This window comes from Sipha flava, unplaced genomic scaffold, assembly GCF_003268045.1.
Source record: "Sipha flava isolate LNK unplaced genomic scaffold, YSA_version1 231_pilon_pilon, whole genome shotgun sequence".
NCBI lineage: Eukaryota > Metazoa > Arthropoda > Insecta > Hemiptera > Aphididae > Sipha > Sipha flava.
The window spans coordinates 474,516-491,419 of NW_020272868.1; the positions used below are offsets into that span (position 1 = coordinate 474,516).

Consider the following 16,904-nt stretch of genomic DNA (forward strand, 5'->3'; position numbering starts at 1 on the left):
TATATATATATATATATATATATATATATATATATATATATATAAATATACTAGCTGAACCGACGAACGTTGTGTTGTCATATAAATTATTTCTAGAGAATATTTTGCTAGGAAAAATAACTAATTTAATATAAGTGTGTAAGGATGTGGTATATAAGTGGAAGAGGTATGGGTACTGTGAACGGTGACGGAATATAAAAATAAAAAAACATCAAACATTTATTTTTTTAATAATTTATTAAAATTGATCCTTAAAAATGATATATATTGCTAATTATAACAATATTAGAAAAAAACAATATCAATCCTTTAATGCAACAGAGTGTACAATATTTTTTGTTATCCCATCTTTCGCCAACACAAGCTGGATGGTTCGAGAGCACGCCACGATAATTATCCGTGTGAAAAACATGATGTGCTCAAATCTAAGCCACAGACAACAAACATCGTATGGCCTTGAGACTTATTGATAGTCATTGCAAATGCCAATCTAATTGAAAATTGAAGGCGTTTAAATTGTATATGTACATTTGTAGGTAAAATAGAGATTCGCGGTAATAATATATTTTCACCTCGAAATTTGCCATTTAAAATGATGACATTTTTAATTAATTTTTTAATAAATAATCGCATGCCATTGCACTACCGTGGTAGGTTCAAAATAACTAGAGATCCAACCTTCAGTTGTAAATTATGCTTTGACATGCCTGGTAAATCCAATGAGTTTAAAAACTCTGTTAGATAATTTACAGCTTCAGTAGCATCGCAAACTGTATCAATAGATTTATATGACACCAAGTCTCCTGGTAACAAATGTTGTATCTTGAGATTCAATTCGTTGACGTCCACATTTTTTGCTACTAAAATTGCTCTTTCTGCCAGCCACTTATGATTTGTGTATTGTTTGTGTACATTGGAAAATATCTAGTCAATGAGAGCATCTTGCGAATAAATGATTATGCAGAAATCGGTCGGTAATTTTATACATCCCGTTTCATCTGTAGTACTTTCCTATCACCGATATCTAATAATTGTTTTGAAAATCTTCCGCACACAGCATTTTTTGATTGAATTGCAAGTATCGTAATTGTTCACTTTTTATCTTTACATACATGTCAACCATGAATTTTTGACCAAACTCACAACATCGTAGAATAATGTTGTCCTGATCGCACCTAATCATCAACTGATATGCATATTAATCCTTCGAACTAACATTCTTGTTTGTTTTGGCACCTGTTTCGGGATCTTGTTGTTTAATATTTATGCAATTCCCGTCATTTAATACCAAAAATAAAATTATTAGTTTTTAAATAGTTTTTAATAGTTTTTTTAATAGTATCATTTAATAATTCATTTTCTATTGCAAAGTTATCGACCGGGTCAAAAATTATTAAATTAAACTACAATTTATTAACAATAGCACTTTTTTAGCATTTTTTTTTTTTCGTAAAAACCTTCTCTTGGCAATTACAAGCAATTAAAAATAAATTTGAACCAAATCGGCCCAGCCGTTCTCAATCGATGAAATGTTATACATTTTTGGCTTTATTTTTATATATATAGATGTATATATTACAGATTGTTTTCATTTAGTTTCAAATAACTTAACAAACCGTATCTAATAAAAACAAAAAAGTCCATATAGAACGTACAATAATATTATTTCCAGGGACGATTTGTAGAATTCGACTTTTGGAGAGGTTATCTTAGCTCTCAAAATTATTGCCGAAATTATGAATACCACACGCGAAACGACTACTACACATAATACAATATTATTTCATAGCATAACGTATGGGCGATATGACATATTTACTGCGTGCCATCGATGGGAAAATAGACAGTACACAAAAATCCTATATAAAATATGTACGTAAACCGTAATTTATATTTTATTTTATTTATTTTTGTATAAAATGCGATAAAATATATTTTATGCATCGTAAAAACGTGACGTACTCCTAGAAGCTATTGAAATAAATAATATTTCTCTCCCTTCAAATTTCTATTATTAAAAAAACATTTTGAAAGTTCAAAGTTTTTCTAGTCGTTATTCGTTTTTATAGTTTTTATACTCCTCTCATTACTCGTATCATTGTTGTTCGTTACACATTCGAAATCGTTTGATCATTAAATTATATTATTTTAAAATTAAACGAATTAAAAAAAAAAAAAAAACCCAAAAAAACCCAATACGCTACAAGAATTGTTCGTACGAGTGTGTGATAAATCTCTTTACCTATATTTTTTGTTTTTCAACACAGACAGCACAAGTTGTGTGCATGTTCCGTGATCATAACTGTTACGGTTTGCAGCCTATCGATGAAACCCATTTGCGTGCGTAAAGTTTCAAATCCGGAGGGGGGGGAGCAAATATTTTTACCGGCCTACACATGACAAATATGTTATAAAGAAGTTTGTAGTCACTGTGTTTTTTTTTCCTTTTCGTAACTCATTCGAACACAGAAAATATTAGCATAGTGATTCAAAATATTCTTTTCGGATGACCAACTCATTTTTTACTGAGCATCACACGGTGGCCCACCTTGGACTATTACACCCTTAAAAATCTGTTCAAACCGTCCGTGGCGCAACAAGAACACACTATGCTGCCCTTTACGCGCGTTGCGTAAAATATCACTTGAACGTTGATGAGAAGACCGAAGTGTGTCGGATCTCCCGCAAAACACTTATTAATGAAACTTGCGCTCCATGTTGGGACGTGACAGGGATCTTAGGCAACGGCGTGTTCAGCTCATAAAGTAATAGAATAATTATGATTTAACATCTAAACATGTTTAGTGGGTAATAGTAGAAAAATATAATTCTTCCGTTATCTACGGTTCAGGACGCATAAGCCATAGGAGCCATCATCGAGATAGGTTAGACCAGCATTTCTTAAACTGTGTTCCGTGGAACTCTGGAGTTCCGCAAAGATCACTTCAGGGTTCTGCGAAACTTAAATAATTTTTTAAAAATTTTTAAGAAAACTACTTTAAAATTTCCAACTAAAGACTAGTTATGGTGAAAAACTGTTTGCATTATAGAAAAAAAATAATTGTATATTAAATAACAGTGTCTAAGTCATATAAAATAGTCTAAATTTATATTTAGTCTAATTAAAGTAATTATTATTAAAGTATTATAATATATATGTATACAATTATTATTATTTTAATTTTTATTTTAACATAATTTTTTTAATTAAATACCTTCAATACAATATTATTATATGATTATAATTTATTTAGAAATAATCTTAAAAAAAAAGTAGGGGTTCCACGATAAATATGGACATTAAAAGGGTTCTACGGATAAAAAAGTTTAAGAAACGCTGGGTTAGACAATTGTTTATCTACACCTATGGAGGAACGACCGGTTAGGTTGTCGTAATCATAGGGGATATGATTTCCCGAACGAAGCCAGTTAAGGTAAATATTGTTTATCATGTCATATTTCTTATTTTTTCCTCGCCCTCTGCCGCAAATCCCACGGTCTTCTGACGTATATTTAATTAAACTGCTAATCCTTCTCTCCCTCTCCAGAAATTTTTTAATAACATTATATTTTTCAATAAGCTTACAATATTATAACGCATTATCCCGTGACCTTAATGAGCTTCACCGTCTGAAAATTAAAAATTAAAAATAAAAATACATTCCCATCAACGATTAAAAATAACGGTCAGAGATATGAGCGCATACCGTTTTATAATATTCATTTCTTACTCACTTACTCATATCTTCTGTTCGTCGTTTTCCGTGTTTTATCACTTCATAGAACACAATTGTCTAACATTGAAGCTGTTGTAATTTAATCCGAACACGTATACGGTTTTTGTGATTAAAATCTCTTACCAAACAAAACACTGTTACTGCCGCACCAACGTTATCGATTTCGTACGAACTCATATTGAAAACAAAACTTATCACCAAGCCGTAGCGATGTTTTCGTTTTTACGACATTTTCAATTATTATATGGTCGATTTTTTAACATGGGTACCAGCACCGGACGAGAACAATATACGCTCAATCGCTCCTACAGTCTGAGCGTTTAGTTATTATCTCGATCAAACAAAAAAAAAAATGTTTTGTCACAATAAAAGTTATTATTATTATTATTATTATTATTATAAAAAATTGCAATGGCCGTTTTTCGATCTTTGTGGATGCCAATGATGGTTAAATATATTATTACGTATACAAATATATTTCATGATACAGTGGTCTTCAACCAGTGGGTCGCGACCAAATTTTGGGTCGCGTAAGCTTTGATATTGGGTTGCGATAAGTCTTTTGTTTAAAATTTAAAAAATTCATATTCACATATATTTTATTATGTAATCATCGGTGGAAAGGCCAACCGAGGTAAGCTTCATAAACAAAATTTTACAAGGGACACTAAAATAACAATAACTTTGTTCCAAATCAAACTTTTGTGTGTTAATTTTTCTTATTGTAAGACTATATCTTGATATTCTATGTGTGAATTGAACTAAAAGAATGCAAATTGTATTCATAATTTAATCACTTGCCAAAGTAAATGTATTAGTAGGTTAATTCAAGTGACAGGCTAACATAAAAGCCATTGTTGGTTACATCATATGATATTAAGGTATGTCTATGGGTTACACTTATTTCTAAAAAAAAAATGAATATTATCCAAATAATGTAATCATCAATTTTATAAATTCATTATTTTAAATAACAAAAAATATTGCATTTTTATTAACAATTTATTATGACGTTATAAAACATTTTAAATAAATAAGGTATAACATAAAAATTACTTAAATGTAGATTACTATTACATTTTTAGAATGAAACTTTTTTTTCAAATAAAAGTACATTTTAATAAAAAACATTATATTTTTTTAACATCGTAGCATAATAACATTATAATAACAATGTAGAAATAACAAAGTAATATAAACCAATTAATAAAATTAACTTTTTAAAACTTTACAATTAATCAAATTTGACTAGAAAATGGAAATCATTTAGTCTTGAAATAGGTCTATATCTAGAGTTTCGTCTTCATCTATTTCTCCTAAATCATCAGGTACTGTTTCTTTTTTGTTAATTGACAAAAACTCTTGTTGATATCTAGTGGGAATCACACCATCGTGACAAAGCTTTTCTAAATCTTTATATTTTTCTGTTGATAATGGAAGTATTTTTTTGAACAAAGAAAGTAATTATGAATTTTCAACTCTTAAATAATTGTCTGCTGTTGCTCTTTTCCTTCATTTTGGCTGCGCTATGGTCACTTATTTTTTTTCAGATTCTGGATCAAATAAAAATTGATATAGTTGGTGAATTTTTAATAAATAAAACCCTTTTCACTTCACTAATTTTAATTTTTTTACCATCATCAGTGCAAGACAATTTTGGAAAAATATTCATCTGGAGGATTTTATAGTCCATAAAGTCATTGTGGCATAATTTAATAACTTCATAAGGTTTAGGGTTAAATCTTGAATTAACAATTACTGTTGGCCATTCTGATGGTACTCAAATTATTTTTTTTAAGTTTGATTCTATAATTGAATGCACAGAATCTACTGGCAAATATGTATGACCTGGCTGTAAAAAGGTTATATACAAAAACTTAATATTTTTTGATTTTGTTTGCATGAACCAAAATAATACTACTAGTAATTGATTGTTTTTATTCTGTCCTGAGCATGAATCACAGAATAATGAAATTGACTGAACATAGGAATATTCATCCACAATAGTTAAATATTTAGTCATAATTAGAGCGCGGATTTCTATGCAATTGCATATTTTTTCCTTTCAATATTTTTAGATTTTTGTCAGTTATCTCCACGAATCATCATAATTTGAAGCGAATAGTGAAATTTTTTTTTGCATATTTCTGCATATTTTTACATATTTTGGCAAAATTCAAAATTTATTGCATATTGAAGTGAAAATTTAAAAAAAAATGTATAAAATAATATTTTGTTAAGTAGAAAAATTAAAACTAAATTTCATAGTCACTAAATAATAATTTATATATATATATATTAAGTTATAAAATAAATAATCGATTACAACGTAAACTTAATCGCTCTTGCTGTGTCAGTCAATTATCGACATACCACTTGCTTCAAATATGCCCCAATAACTTCGGTTAACATCGAATGTTCGTTCTCAGTCTTTAAAAATATGATAACCAATAAACGACACAGCTTCACAAAAGATAAACTTGAAATGCATATGATTATTCATTTTAATAATAAATAAAATTTTAAAAATAAATTAAGTTCAGAAAATTTTCTAAATTTTTTTGTATTAAGTATTTAAGTTATTAATTTTTATAAGTTGAATTATAAATTTTAAATAAATAAAAAATTCTTGCATATTTTTTGCATATTTTCATAATTTTGACTGCATATTTTTTACATATTTTCATGATTTTGACTGCATATTTTTTTGCATATTTTCATGATTTTTACTGCATATTATATGGCATATTTCAATACTTTTAAGTGCATACAAATCCGTGCTCTAGTCATAATAGTATAAATTTCATTAGCACCTCTCTGTCCATTTTCTTCACCCCAGATAAAACAATAACCATTTTTTTGTACCACTCTCATAAAAGGTTTCATTGTACATGGCATATTTGTGCCAAATGTGATACCTAACCTTAATAACAATAATAATGCTATAATAAATTGTATTAATTTTATTACAATCATGGTTACAACTTACAAGGACAAACATGTTTTATCATTTTATATTTGGTTGGGTTACGTTACACAGAAAGAAAAATCTAGGTAAAATTAAAAAAAAATGACAATTAAATCAACAAAATCATTGTTAACATAGGGCCAACAAACCTGTTTGTTGATTTCAAAATTTACAAATATATTTGGCTGGTAAAATTGTGATATTCAGCTTAAATACGGAGGGTTACATTGAGGCTTACATTATTTGACTGGAATAAATGTTACTTCAGTTATTGCAAAAGCAATAAGGTTTAAGGTAATTATTTTATGTATATATTCAATGATGTACATTCAATTTTCTTATGAAAGGGGAATTCAAATGGCATATTATTGTATATTTTTATCAGAAGATTTCACCTAAACAGTCATTTTTATCATAAATCATAATACTTTTTTTGTGTTCTTGAGGGGGAATTTATCCCGAAACCCCTCTCCATATGTATACCTAAGGCCGTAACTGGAAAAAAATTTTGGGGGGTCTAACATTGTTTAATAAAATTTATATTTCAATAAAGCTTAATAAAAATAAATTCGCTCATAAAAGCAATAAGGAATAATAAAATAATATTCTTAACTTCCAAAAAACATATAACAAATTAAAGACATAGACTACAACAATCTCTTTTAAACCTGCATGATATAGTGATCAAGTGACATCGTGTAAGTTCATAGATGCGCATTATATAAATTTAAATAGATTATTTATATATATATAAATAATCTTTTATTTTTCAATATATAATTAACTGATTGATGATACTTTTTTTAAAAATATTAAATCAATTATAATAAAATACTGTTAATGGTCATTAATGAATATGGTACCTATTTCATATATTTTTTTTATAAATAAATAGCTCACTTTTGTTATTAATTATATGTACTTACCTATATTTTAAAATGATTTCAGATTAAAATTGATACCAATAATGTAACTATTTAAACTTTGTCATTATTGTGAAAAAAATTACTTACTTATGAGGGACTCAAAAACATATTCTGTAATTTAAAATGTTATATAGATTTAAAAAAACCAACTAACTAAATTCTTAAACCTCCATTAGCCCCTCTCTTGGTTAGTGATAAAATCCACCCTTGATTATGAATTATAGTTATTATTTTTAACAATAATATATTTACAGCTACATATAAAATATTATGTAAAATGCAATCTTCAATAATCATCTAATTTATTTCAAATAATATAAAATATATACCAAACGTTGATTCCACAATAATTGTATTAACTATTTACATTCAATTCCTGTAGTACTTATTGGGAATAGTTACTTATATGTATGAAAATAATTTAAATATTGCATAAAAGACAAAAGTTTTCTAGTGAGAATTATTTTAAATATACATGTATTATATTTTTTATTACACTGTAGTTTTAAAGGTAATATCATTAATATATAATAGTAATAGAATTGGGGCTAAATGAGAATCTTGAGGAACACCCGAAGTAACTAATATTGGTTTTGACTGAAATTCTTTATAAACAACAATTTGAGTACGCTGTGAAATGTAAGACTCAATCCATTGAAGAAGAGGACCACATACGCCAATATATTTTAATTTATGTAAAAAAATAGTATGATTAACTTTATATAAAGCTTTAGCGAAATCAGTATAAATAACGTCCATACGTAAACCAGCAGAAAAAGCATCAACTATAGAATGTTGAAGGGTAAGTAAATTAGTAGTAGTTGTTTTGGACGGTCTAAAACTATGTTGATCATCAACAATAATTCTGTCAAGTTCAGGAGTTATCATATACAACACAATAGATTCTAATGTTTTAGGTGCAGTTGAAAATAAAGAAATAGGCCTGTAATTAGAAATATTTGATAAGTCATATGATGTCTTAGGAATAAGAAGAATAATACTTGTTTTCCATCTATCAAGAAAAATACCACTAGATAAAGATAAATTAAAAATATAAAGTAGAGGAGAAGAGAGGACAAATTTACATTGTTGATAAGACTGTCTTGTAATTAAATCAGGTCCAGGACCACACTTTGAACTAAGGTTATTTAAAGCATTAAAAACTTCGATTAAGGTGATTTTACATGCAAATAAAGGTGCTAGCAATGAGTTATTCGGAAAAACTGCACTTAGATCAATATATTTTGAGTTATCATAATGTTCAAAAACAATAGCAAAATGTTGAGCAAAGGCTTCAACAATAGAATTTGGAGTTAAATTTAGAATTATTTAAATACATACAGTCAGGTAGAAATGTTTTTTTGCGTTTTTCATTAATAAATTTCCAAAATTTAGATGGTTGATGTTTAAAATCTTCCTGGATATTTTTTAAATAATTTTGGTAATTTAATTTAGAGAGAGCTTTACACTGGACACGTAAATTTAAGAATTTATTATAATTGTTAATGGCACCAGTTTTTAAAGATTTTATGAGCTATTTTCTTTTTAAATATTAAATTGTTTAGTTCAAAACCAAACCATATAGGATATTTTTGACGAGTTATTATTTTTTTTTTGGAACAAATACATCAATAATTTCATAAATAATAGAATAAAATAAATTTGTAACTTCATTTACATTAAGATTTGAAAATATTTCAACCCAACTTATTAAGCCTAAGCATTTAATGATATCAGAGTAATTTCACGAGTAAAAATCATAAGTAAATAAATTATAATAAATTGGCTTATAAGTATTAATAGGAATAATAATAAGTAAAGATGGATGGTGAACACCACAAGGAACAGGAGGAGTCGTAAATTTAGAAACTGTAATATTATCAATATTAGAAAGAACTAGATCAAGAATGGTATTATTTATATTTAAAACAGTATTGAATTGGGATAAACTTAAAAAATGAAATTTTAGATAGAAAGTCTACTGACAATTGATTTAAATTTAAATAGTTAGGTGAACAGGAAGGAGAAGTGAATTGCCATTTTAAGTTTGGCGTATTATAATCACCTACTAAAATTATATTTTTAACGTAGGGATAGGAAATTAATAGATCATTAATAATATCAAACTTTTTATTGTATAACGTTATAGGTGGGCGAGGAGAAAAATAAGTATTACCTAAAATATAGTAAACGAAATTAATTTTGACAGTAACAAATAAATGTTCTACGGAACAGGGAGGTAAGGGTAACATACGAGAATAGAATTTATTATTTATTGCAATTAGCACACCACCACCTCTTGAACAATCACATATTGTATCTCAAATACTCAAAATAAATAATCTAAGCAGATGTGAATAATTAAAGTAGAAATTTAATTTATTTTAACAATTTTCTTTTAAATATGACAAACAATTAGAAATTTTACATTTTCATACGCGTTTTGTCGATCACCTGATGACCTTACGAACATTTTTCACATAGTATTGGCTATTCACATGTAAAGGCTTGACATATAACAGATATATTTCGATTATTGAGTCTCAGGCCGTCAAAGAGTAAACATCGATACCTTTCGGTTAAAACTTATTAAATTCTCCTTTTGGTGACCACGATAACGAGTACAGGATAGGTACAGAAACATCTTGTTACTTTACAAAAGTGTTTTATCACCACAAACGCTTCAGTACACACACTAGGATTTGATTCTCCCAATTTACTAGGAAAAAAAATGACAAAACAAACATTTAATAGTTTAAAACCAAATTAGATTATAATAACTTCAAAGTCTCACAATAAAAGACACTATTTACTTTTAAATAAAAACTTGTCGTTAGCCGCGACAACCCGCAATCATTTATTTTTGCCTCGTATGTAATTTATTGCGAACTATGAACTATACTAAGTTTCAAGCTATAATATTTTGTGATTATTCATATATGGAACAACAGATCGGTTTTTAATTTTTTCAAAAATATCGGTTTTGAAATTTGAATTTGAAAATAAATAAATTTGAAATTTAGGTATTTTTTTATTATTATGTTAATGACACTGTAGAGGTTAGATTGGAGAGAATTTTTTTTTTTGGACGTTGGCGTCAATAAATTTGGAAACTTCATTTTTTATCTCTTATCAAAGAGGAGAACTGACCTAAGCCCACCGAGGATAGAAGTCCCAGTGAACGTCTCTCCCACCTCTTATCTCCAGTTGGTACATAATAATCTCGTCCATCATTTCATCACAATCTCAGATCCATAATCTTAAGGTCTCTAGAATAACCATTATCTCATTCTCCCATCTTTATTTCAGCCACACATTACTTCCTGCACATAATTTTTAACTTTCATTAAACAGTTGGTCTCTCTGCACACTTTATAATAACCTAATTTTTAACTATCCTAAGTTGAAGATAAGTTCCATCAACTCAACGCGCTAATTTAATGATCCTTTTTAAATCCTATAATAAAATATTGCATTCAATATACTTACCTAATATTTCCTACCTAACAAAAAATATTTCATCATTACTTTCTTTTTTTTTAACCATTAAATTTCTGTACTACTATTATAATTGACAAAATTAATTTAATAATAAGATTTCAATAAAAAAAAAAAAGTGGAAAAATATTAATATATATATATTAGATTATCACAAGTTATAAAGTTTACAGATATTTAATTCTAATGCTAATCTTATTAATATGCATAATACATAAATGACTGACCTAATTAGAAATAATTATAGCTATGACAATTAATTAAATACAACAAACCGAATTACTAAGATAAGTCTTTGGAATTTGTAAATTAATTATTAATAACACATTTTATAGAATTGATTATTATAAATATAATTGAGTTACATTAAATTCTATCTTTACAAAAATAATTTTATTTTTTATAATTTTATAATAAAATGTATAGAAAATGTATACAATATATATTATGATTATAATAACTATTTATAATAATTAAAAAAGCCATTTGATTTTAATCTAATGTAAGTCAACCTAGTTTTTGATTGGTATAAATAATAAAATAATAATTTTGATAATATTTCATAAGGCACAAAATCATACAATTAAGTCATAGTATATTTCCATAAGGTATGATAAAAAACTGATATTAAAATAAAGAAAATTATTAATAAGAAATGTACTTTATGAAAAAAAAAATATAAATTTTTAAGAAATCATATCAAAACTTATTTTAGTAATCAAAACATACTTATAATTATATTGAATTTAAAATAGAAAGCTTACATAAAAAAAAATATTTTTAATCAATAGATTTTACTTAAAATAAAGATATATAGAATAATAGGACTGAATAGAACATCAATTTAAACTAAAGGATAGCTGGCACTAGATGCAATACCACAATTGTTTTTCTTGTTACGTGCCATCAATATATAACCTTCGTCTCCCCAGGTCTTGCCCCATGAATTTTTCACAATCCAATAATCTCCTCCTTTAATAGCAGTACCATAACCTACAACGAGCACACCATGGTCCAATTCTGTAGAACTGCAACGGGGGTTGAAAAATACGCCTTTTTTGTAGAATTGGAATTTTTCTGATGAAGCATCAATGGCAATAGATATAGGCCCAACTGTTGCTAATGCATGTAAAAGAGCTTCTTCATCTCCCTCAGGAATGTCTACAAAACCTTTGTCAGTGGCACCAGAATTTTCTGGGTTATAATGGCATTTGTCATCCTGAAAATATTAAAATATCAATATTGTTACCTATAAGAAATTAATAAAACACCATACTTCAGCTTTATAAGGATAAGACTTTTCTGTGTCAAGGCCCTTGTTATTTTTAATATATTTAAAGGCCAGATCCATGAGACCACCCTCACAACCATTGTTACCATATTTGCGAGAGCAATCAATTAAATTTTGTTCACTCAATGACACTAACACACCAGATTTGCGAAAATGTTGACCTTCCAATGCTCCAGTCTGAAATAATAAAATAAAAGTATATCAATAATCTAACTAGCTTTTTATGATATATATTTATAATGTAAATAGCAAAGAACATACTATTTAATAAGTTATATACATATTATTCTAAAATTGATAGAAGTATTATGTATTTTAAACTGAATATATTCTTGAGCACAAAAAATTCACAAATCAAACAAATATGATAATAAAACATATTTGACACTTTGCAATTAAGTTTGGAACATAACAAATCAAATGCAAAATAATAAAAATTAAAAACCATGTCTACCGCAAATTAACTAAGTGGTATTTATTAACTAGTTACTAAGTAAATGATTAATTACCAAATTCTATTAGAATAAAATTACTTTCATCTCAGATAAAAAAATATAGCAAAAACCATACTGTGTATAAGTTACTGACAATAATTATAAACTATCAATACTAAAAATTAAAAAGTATGCAATTTTAAACTAAACACATAAAAGTACAAAAAATTTTTACTTTATAATATTCAAGAAACTTCAATATAATTTTAATGAATATTCAAAAAGAAATATAATTATAGTAATATACATTGATAAATACAAAATAATAATTTATATTTATTTTATCTACAGTAAAAATTATATAAGCGAAAATGAATAGTTTAAGTATTTAAAACATTTGTTACACAATAAATTTTGAATTTTGTACTACATTTCTGATCAACTTAAAAATTAAAAACATTTATTATTAAGTATATTCAACTACATCTATAATTTGACGAAAATTCAAATTTATATAACTGAGTATATATGATAGACTATACATGGAAATTATGCTGAATTTATGCTAAATAATGATTTAACCATACAACCAATAACTCTTATGATACCAGATATTATTATTTGGAGTAATCGTTATAATAGTTTTATAAACTTTTGATAAAACTTACAGCACTGAATGACCAACAAGATCCACATTGACCTTGATTTTTTACAGGAGTTACATATCCCTTCTTTCTCCAGTCCACTGATTTAGGAATAACTACATTTTCAGACTTCAAAAAAGTAACAGCTTCATCATCAGTGTAATTACCATCTCCACCAACCAAACTACGCTTAAATCCATTATTCATTGCAGCATATTCATGTTGCATCTAAAAAATTAAAATTTTTTTTTATAATTGAATGATGATCAAATGTAATGAAATAAATAATTATAAACACTAATGTAACATTTACATACCAAATCACCAAAATGATTCATTTCTAGCTCATATGTTTCTTCTCCAGTTTCATACAATTTATTATGTCTGGCAATTTTCAATTTGTTTTCTAAGTAAACTTTTTTACGGAATAGTTCTTCTTTAATATCTTCATATGTTTTTTTAAAACGCAACTTAAAAATTATAAAAATTGGTTTAGTACAATTATACATTTATTTATTTTATATGTTTTTACTTACTTTAAATACATTCCATTCTTCTTCAATAATATCACTTTTATTGATTGTATTGGGAGTGCAAATGACACAAGCCACAAGGCTCAAAACTATGGCTAACTTCATTTTACTATATAAAAAATAAAATATGAAAATTAATATTTCAAGAAACTTAATTTATAAATATTTATTGTTCTAATAATAACTTCAAATTAAAATAAAATCAATTAATGTTGTCATAAATAATTAGCAGACAAAACAAATTTAAAAATCGAATGATTAACTATGTAATATGTATATACTGAACAATAATTAATGATATATATAAAATAAAAGTAAACAAAATAGTCTTTGTTTAACATCATATAAAATTAAGTAATAAAATATTTTAAAAATATAGAGGTTATCAAAACAAAGTAAATACACAGATAACCTTTGAGTAAATTATCATGTAATATTATTATTTAACAGTACAAAGTAATTTTTAAAGAATATAATTAACATCAATGTTTATCATGAATGTATTTATTAATTAAATGAAATTAAAAAAAAATTGATATTGGTTATTATTAATATTGACTTCATAAAATAGAGTCCTTTGTATAAATTATTTTTCGTGAGTTACATAACTCGTGTAACAATTATAAATATACTATGAAACTTATTTTAAAGACAAAAAACATTAAGATTAGATGATGAAATTTATCTAATAAATAAAATAAATTTATTAATAAATAATAATAATAAATAATTAAATTTATTTAAGTACCTATAAGATCTTAAATTATAACTATGATAAAATAAGCATTTATAAGTCTACATGAAATGCATTTCTTTAACTAATTAGTAATTTTTAATAACAATTTTGGAAATAAAAAGTTAAAAATTTAGGGAGTTTAAAATAATAAAAATATTGTTAAAGATATCATCTAAATGTTATACTTTTTCAAATATATTTTTATTTTTTTAGAAATAATTATCTACAGAATATGTCATGAGTATTAACAATTTACTCAACATGTGAATATTATCTAACCCAGATGTAACTTATCATTAAACAAAATAGAAAAACTTTTGGTAATAAATAATAAAATAAAATAAGAATTAGTAAATTGTTAATACTCGTAAATTAATAAAGTAAAAATAATATAGTTTACATGTAAAAATAAAAAGACGATTTATATGGAGTATTATTATACTTCTAATGTACAACTGCTGTCTGGTTCCAGTTTTCAATTTGAAATTTGAAACTGGTCAAACATTACAAATATAATAATATTTCAGGTTAAGCACTTATTTCTTTATTTATTTTTAAACATAAACTAATTATTTTTATATTCTTAGTAACAAACTTCAATACACAATCAGGCAATAGTGTACAATAACTTTTGAAAGCAAATATATTATATAGGTATATAGAATATTAATTTAAATTTAACATTATCATAACCAACTGTATACCGTATAGATTAAATATACATAAGTAATTATACATTAGTATAATTAATCTATGATACCGTATGGAATGTTGGAGATATGCACTATAAATAAAACAAACTACAGAAATTGATTGTCACCGTGTCAAAATGGTAACATTAAATTATACCAACATTAATAATTCTTTTACACCATGAGACAGATAATTGTGAAAGGCAAACGGATAAAAAAAAATACACACAAAACTAGGGCCGTGATTTTCCTAAACAAAATAATGGGATAATCGACAAGATTCGAAAAATGAAAATGATCGCAGTATAAGAGATGCACAACAATTAGAAAACTTAACTCGAAATCGGATGGACAGCAAGAGAAGAGAATACGAAAACAAAAATTGCACTTACGATTTTGACGGCGAGCGGAACAAAAAAACGCTGTACAAAAAAGAAATACTAAAAATAATGACAAGTAATCAAATTAAACGTCAACACGGAACAGACTAACGGACGACAAATGTCGCGATTGCGAACAACTGCGCAGCACAACGTTATATAAATACGCCGCGAGGCGACACGAATAGGGAAGGGGGCTAAGCGTATCGCAAACAAAACAACGACGCGATACGAATGTTGCGCAGCGGAAGCGACTACGTCAAATTCTGCACACGACAAAGGAAATAAAAAAAATAGTGAAAACAATAGCAAATATCATATGGTCAACACCATACGTAATCACGTACAGTTAAAAATACGGAGGCTGTAATGAGGAAGAAACGTGAAAAGTTTAAAGTCCACGGACCGAACTGCGCGACAAACCGGTAAGGTCCTATACGTTCAATGCTTACCTCACAAGGATCGAAACGGGATGTAAATGTTCTTCGTCTTCGTATACTGCGCACAATGAACGAAGTGACTACCGCTGCAGTGTTCTGACCGTATTTGATGAGTGTATAACCTTCTCCGATCGTGTTATAGTTTATGGTGTCTGTCGACTTCGTACGCGCGATTGTTTGGTTTTCCCTTTTTTTTTCGTTTCCGTCCGTTTTGTTTCTCGCTCGATCGCTCTCTTCCACACCCTCCTTTCCACCAAGACGGTACCCTGCACCGCTCCACCACCACGAACAGCTGCTGCTCGGCCGTGCTTTTGTTGATGTTGATGTTTACAAATGGGTGACGGAGTGCAGGGAAGTTACCCAGCGATCATTGTGTTTACATTTGGTCCGTGACGCATCACAGCTGATCAATCGTCGACGGCGGTAGTGTTCCAGTGCTACCCGACATTGCAGCGTTAAATTGTCGTCGTCACTGCCGCCGTGCGGTACACGGATTTGGCATCGCGCGCGCGTTTCATCGCTCGATGATTTGAAAATTTCAAAAATTGAAACATTCTACGTGGCGGTGTTCTCAGCACGCATTTGCGGCAATCCGAAGGTGTTTTCTAGCGAGTTAATGTTCCTA

The 16,904-nt window shown here is 27.3% G+C and overlaps 1 protein-coding gene across 1 annotated transcript; it reads right to left on the reverse strand.

Annotated features, from left to right (window-relative positions):
* Positions 1–11,877: 11,877 nt before the first annotated feature.
* LOC112683617 (cathepsin L1) lies at positions 11,878–15,995 on the reverse strand. Its single transcript, XM_025554726.1, has 6 exons — positions 15,852–15,995; positions 14,035–14,140; positions 13,816–13,968; positions 13,523–13,726; positions 12,406–12,597; positions 11,878–12,348 (listed from the first exon to the last, which is right to left on the reverse strand). The coding sequence occupies exons 2-6, from the start codon at positions 14,134–14,136 to the stop codon at positions 11,974–11,976; spliced, it is 1,026 nt and encodes a 341-aa protein (XP_025410511.1). The 5' UTR covers positions 14,137–14,140; positions 15,852–15,995; the 3' UTR covers positions 11,878–11,973.
* Between the last annotated feature and the right edge of the window lie 909 nt (positions 15,996–16,904).

Coding starts and splice junctions, on each gene's coding strand:
- LOC112683617 (XM_025554726.1), bottom strand. CDS start 14,136: ATGAAGTTAGCCATAGTTTTGAGCCTTGTGGCTTGTGTCATTTGCACT. Junction 13,727..13,815: donor TGAATCATTTTGGTGATTTG/GTATGTAAATGT, acceptor TTAATTTTTTAG/ATGCAACATGAATATGCTGC. Junction 12,349..12,405: donor CTTATCCTTATAAAGCTGAA/GTATGGTGTTTT, acceptor TAATATTTTCAG/GATGACAAATGCCATTATAA.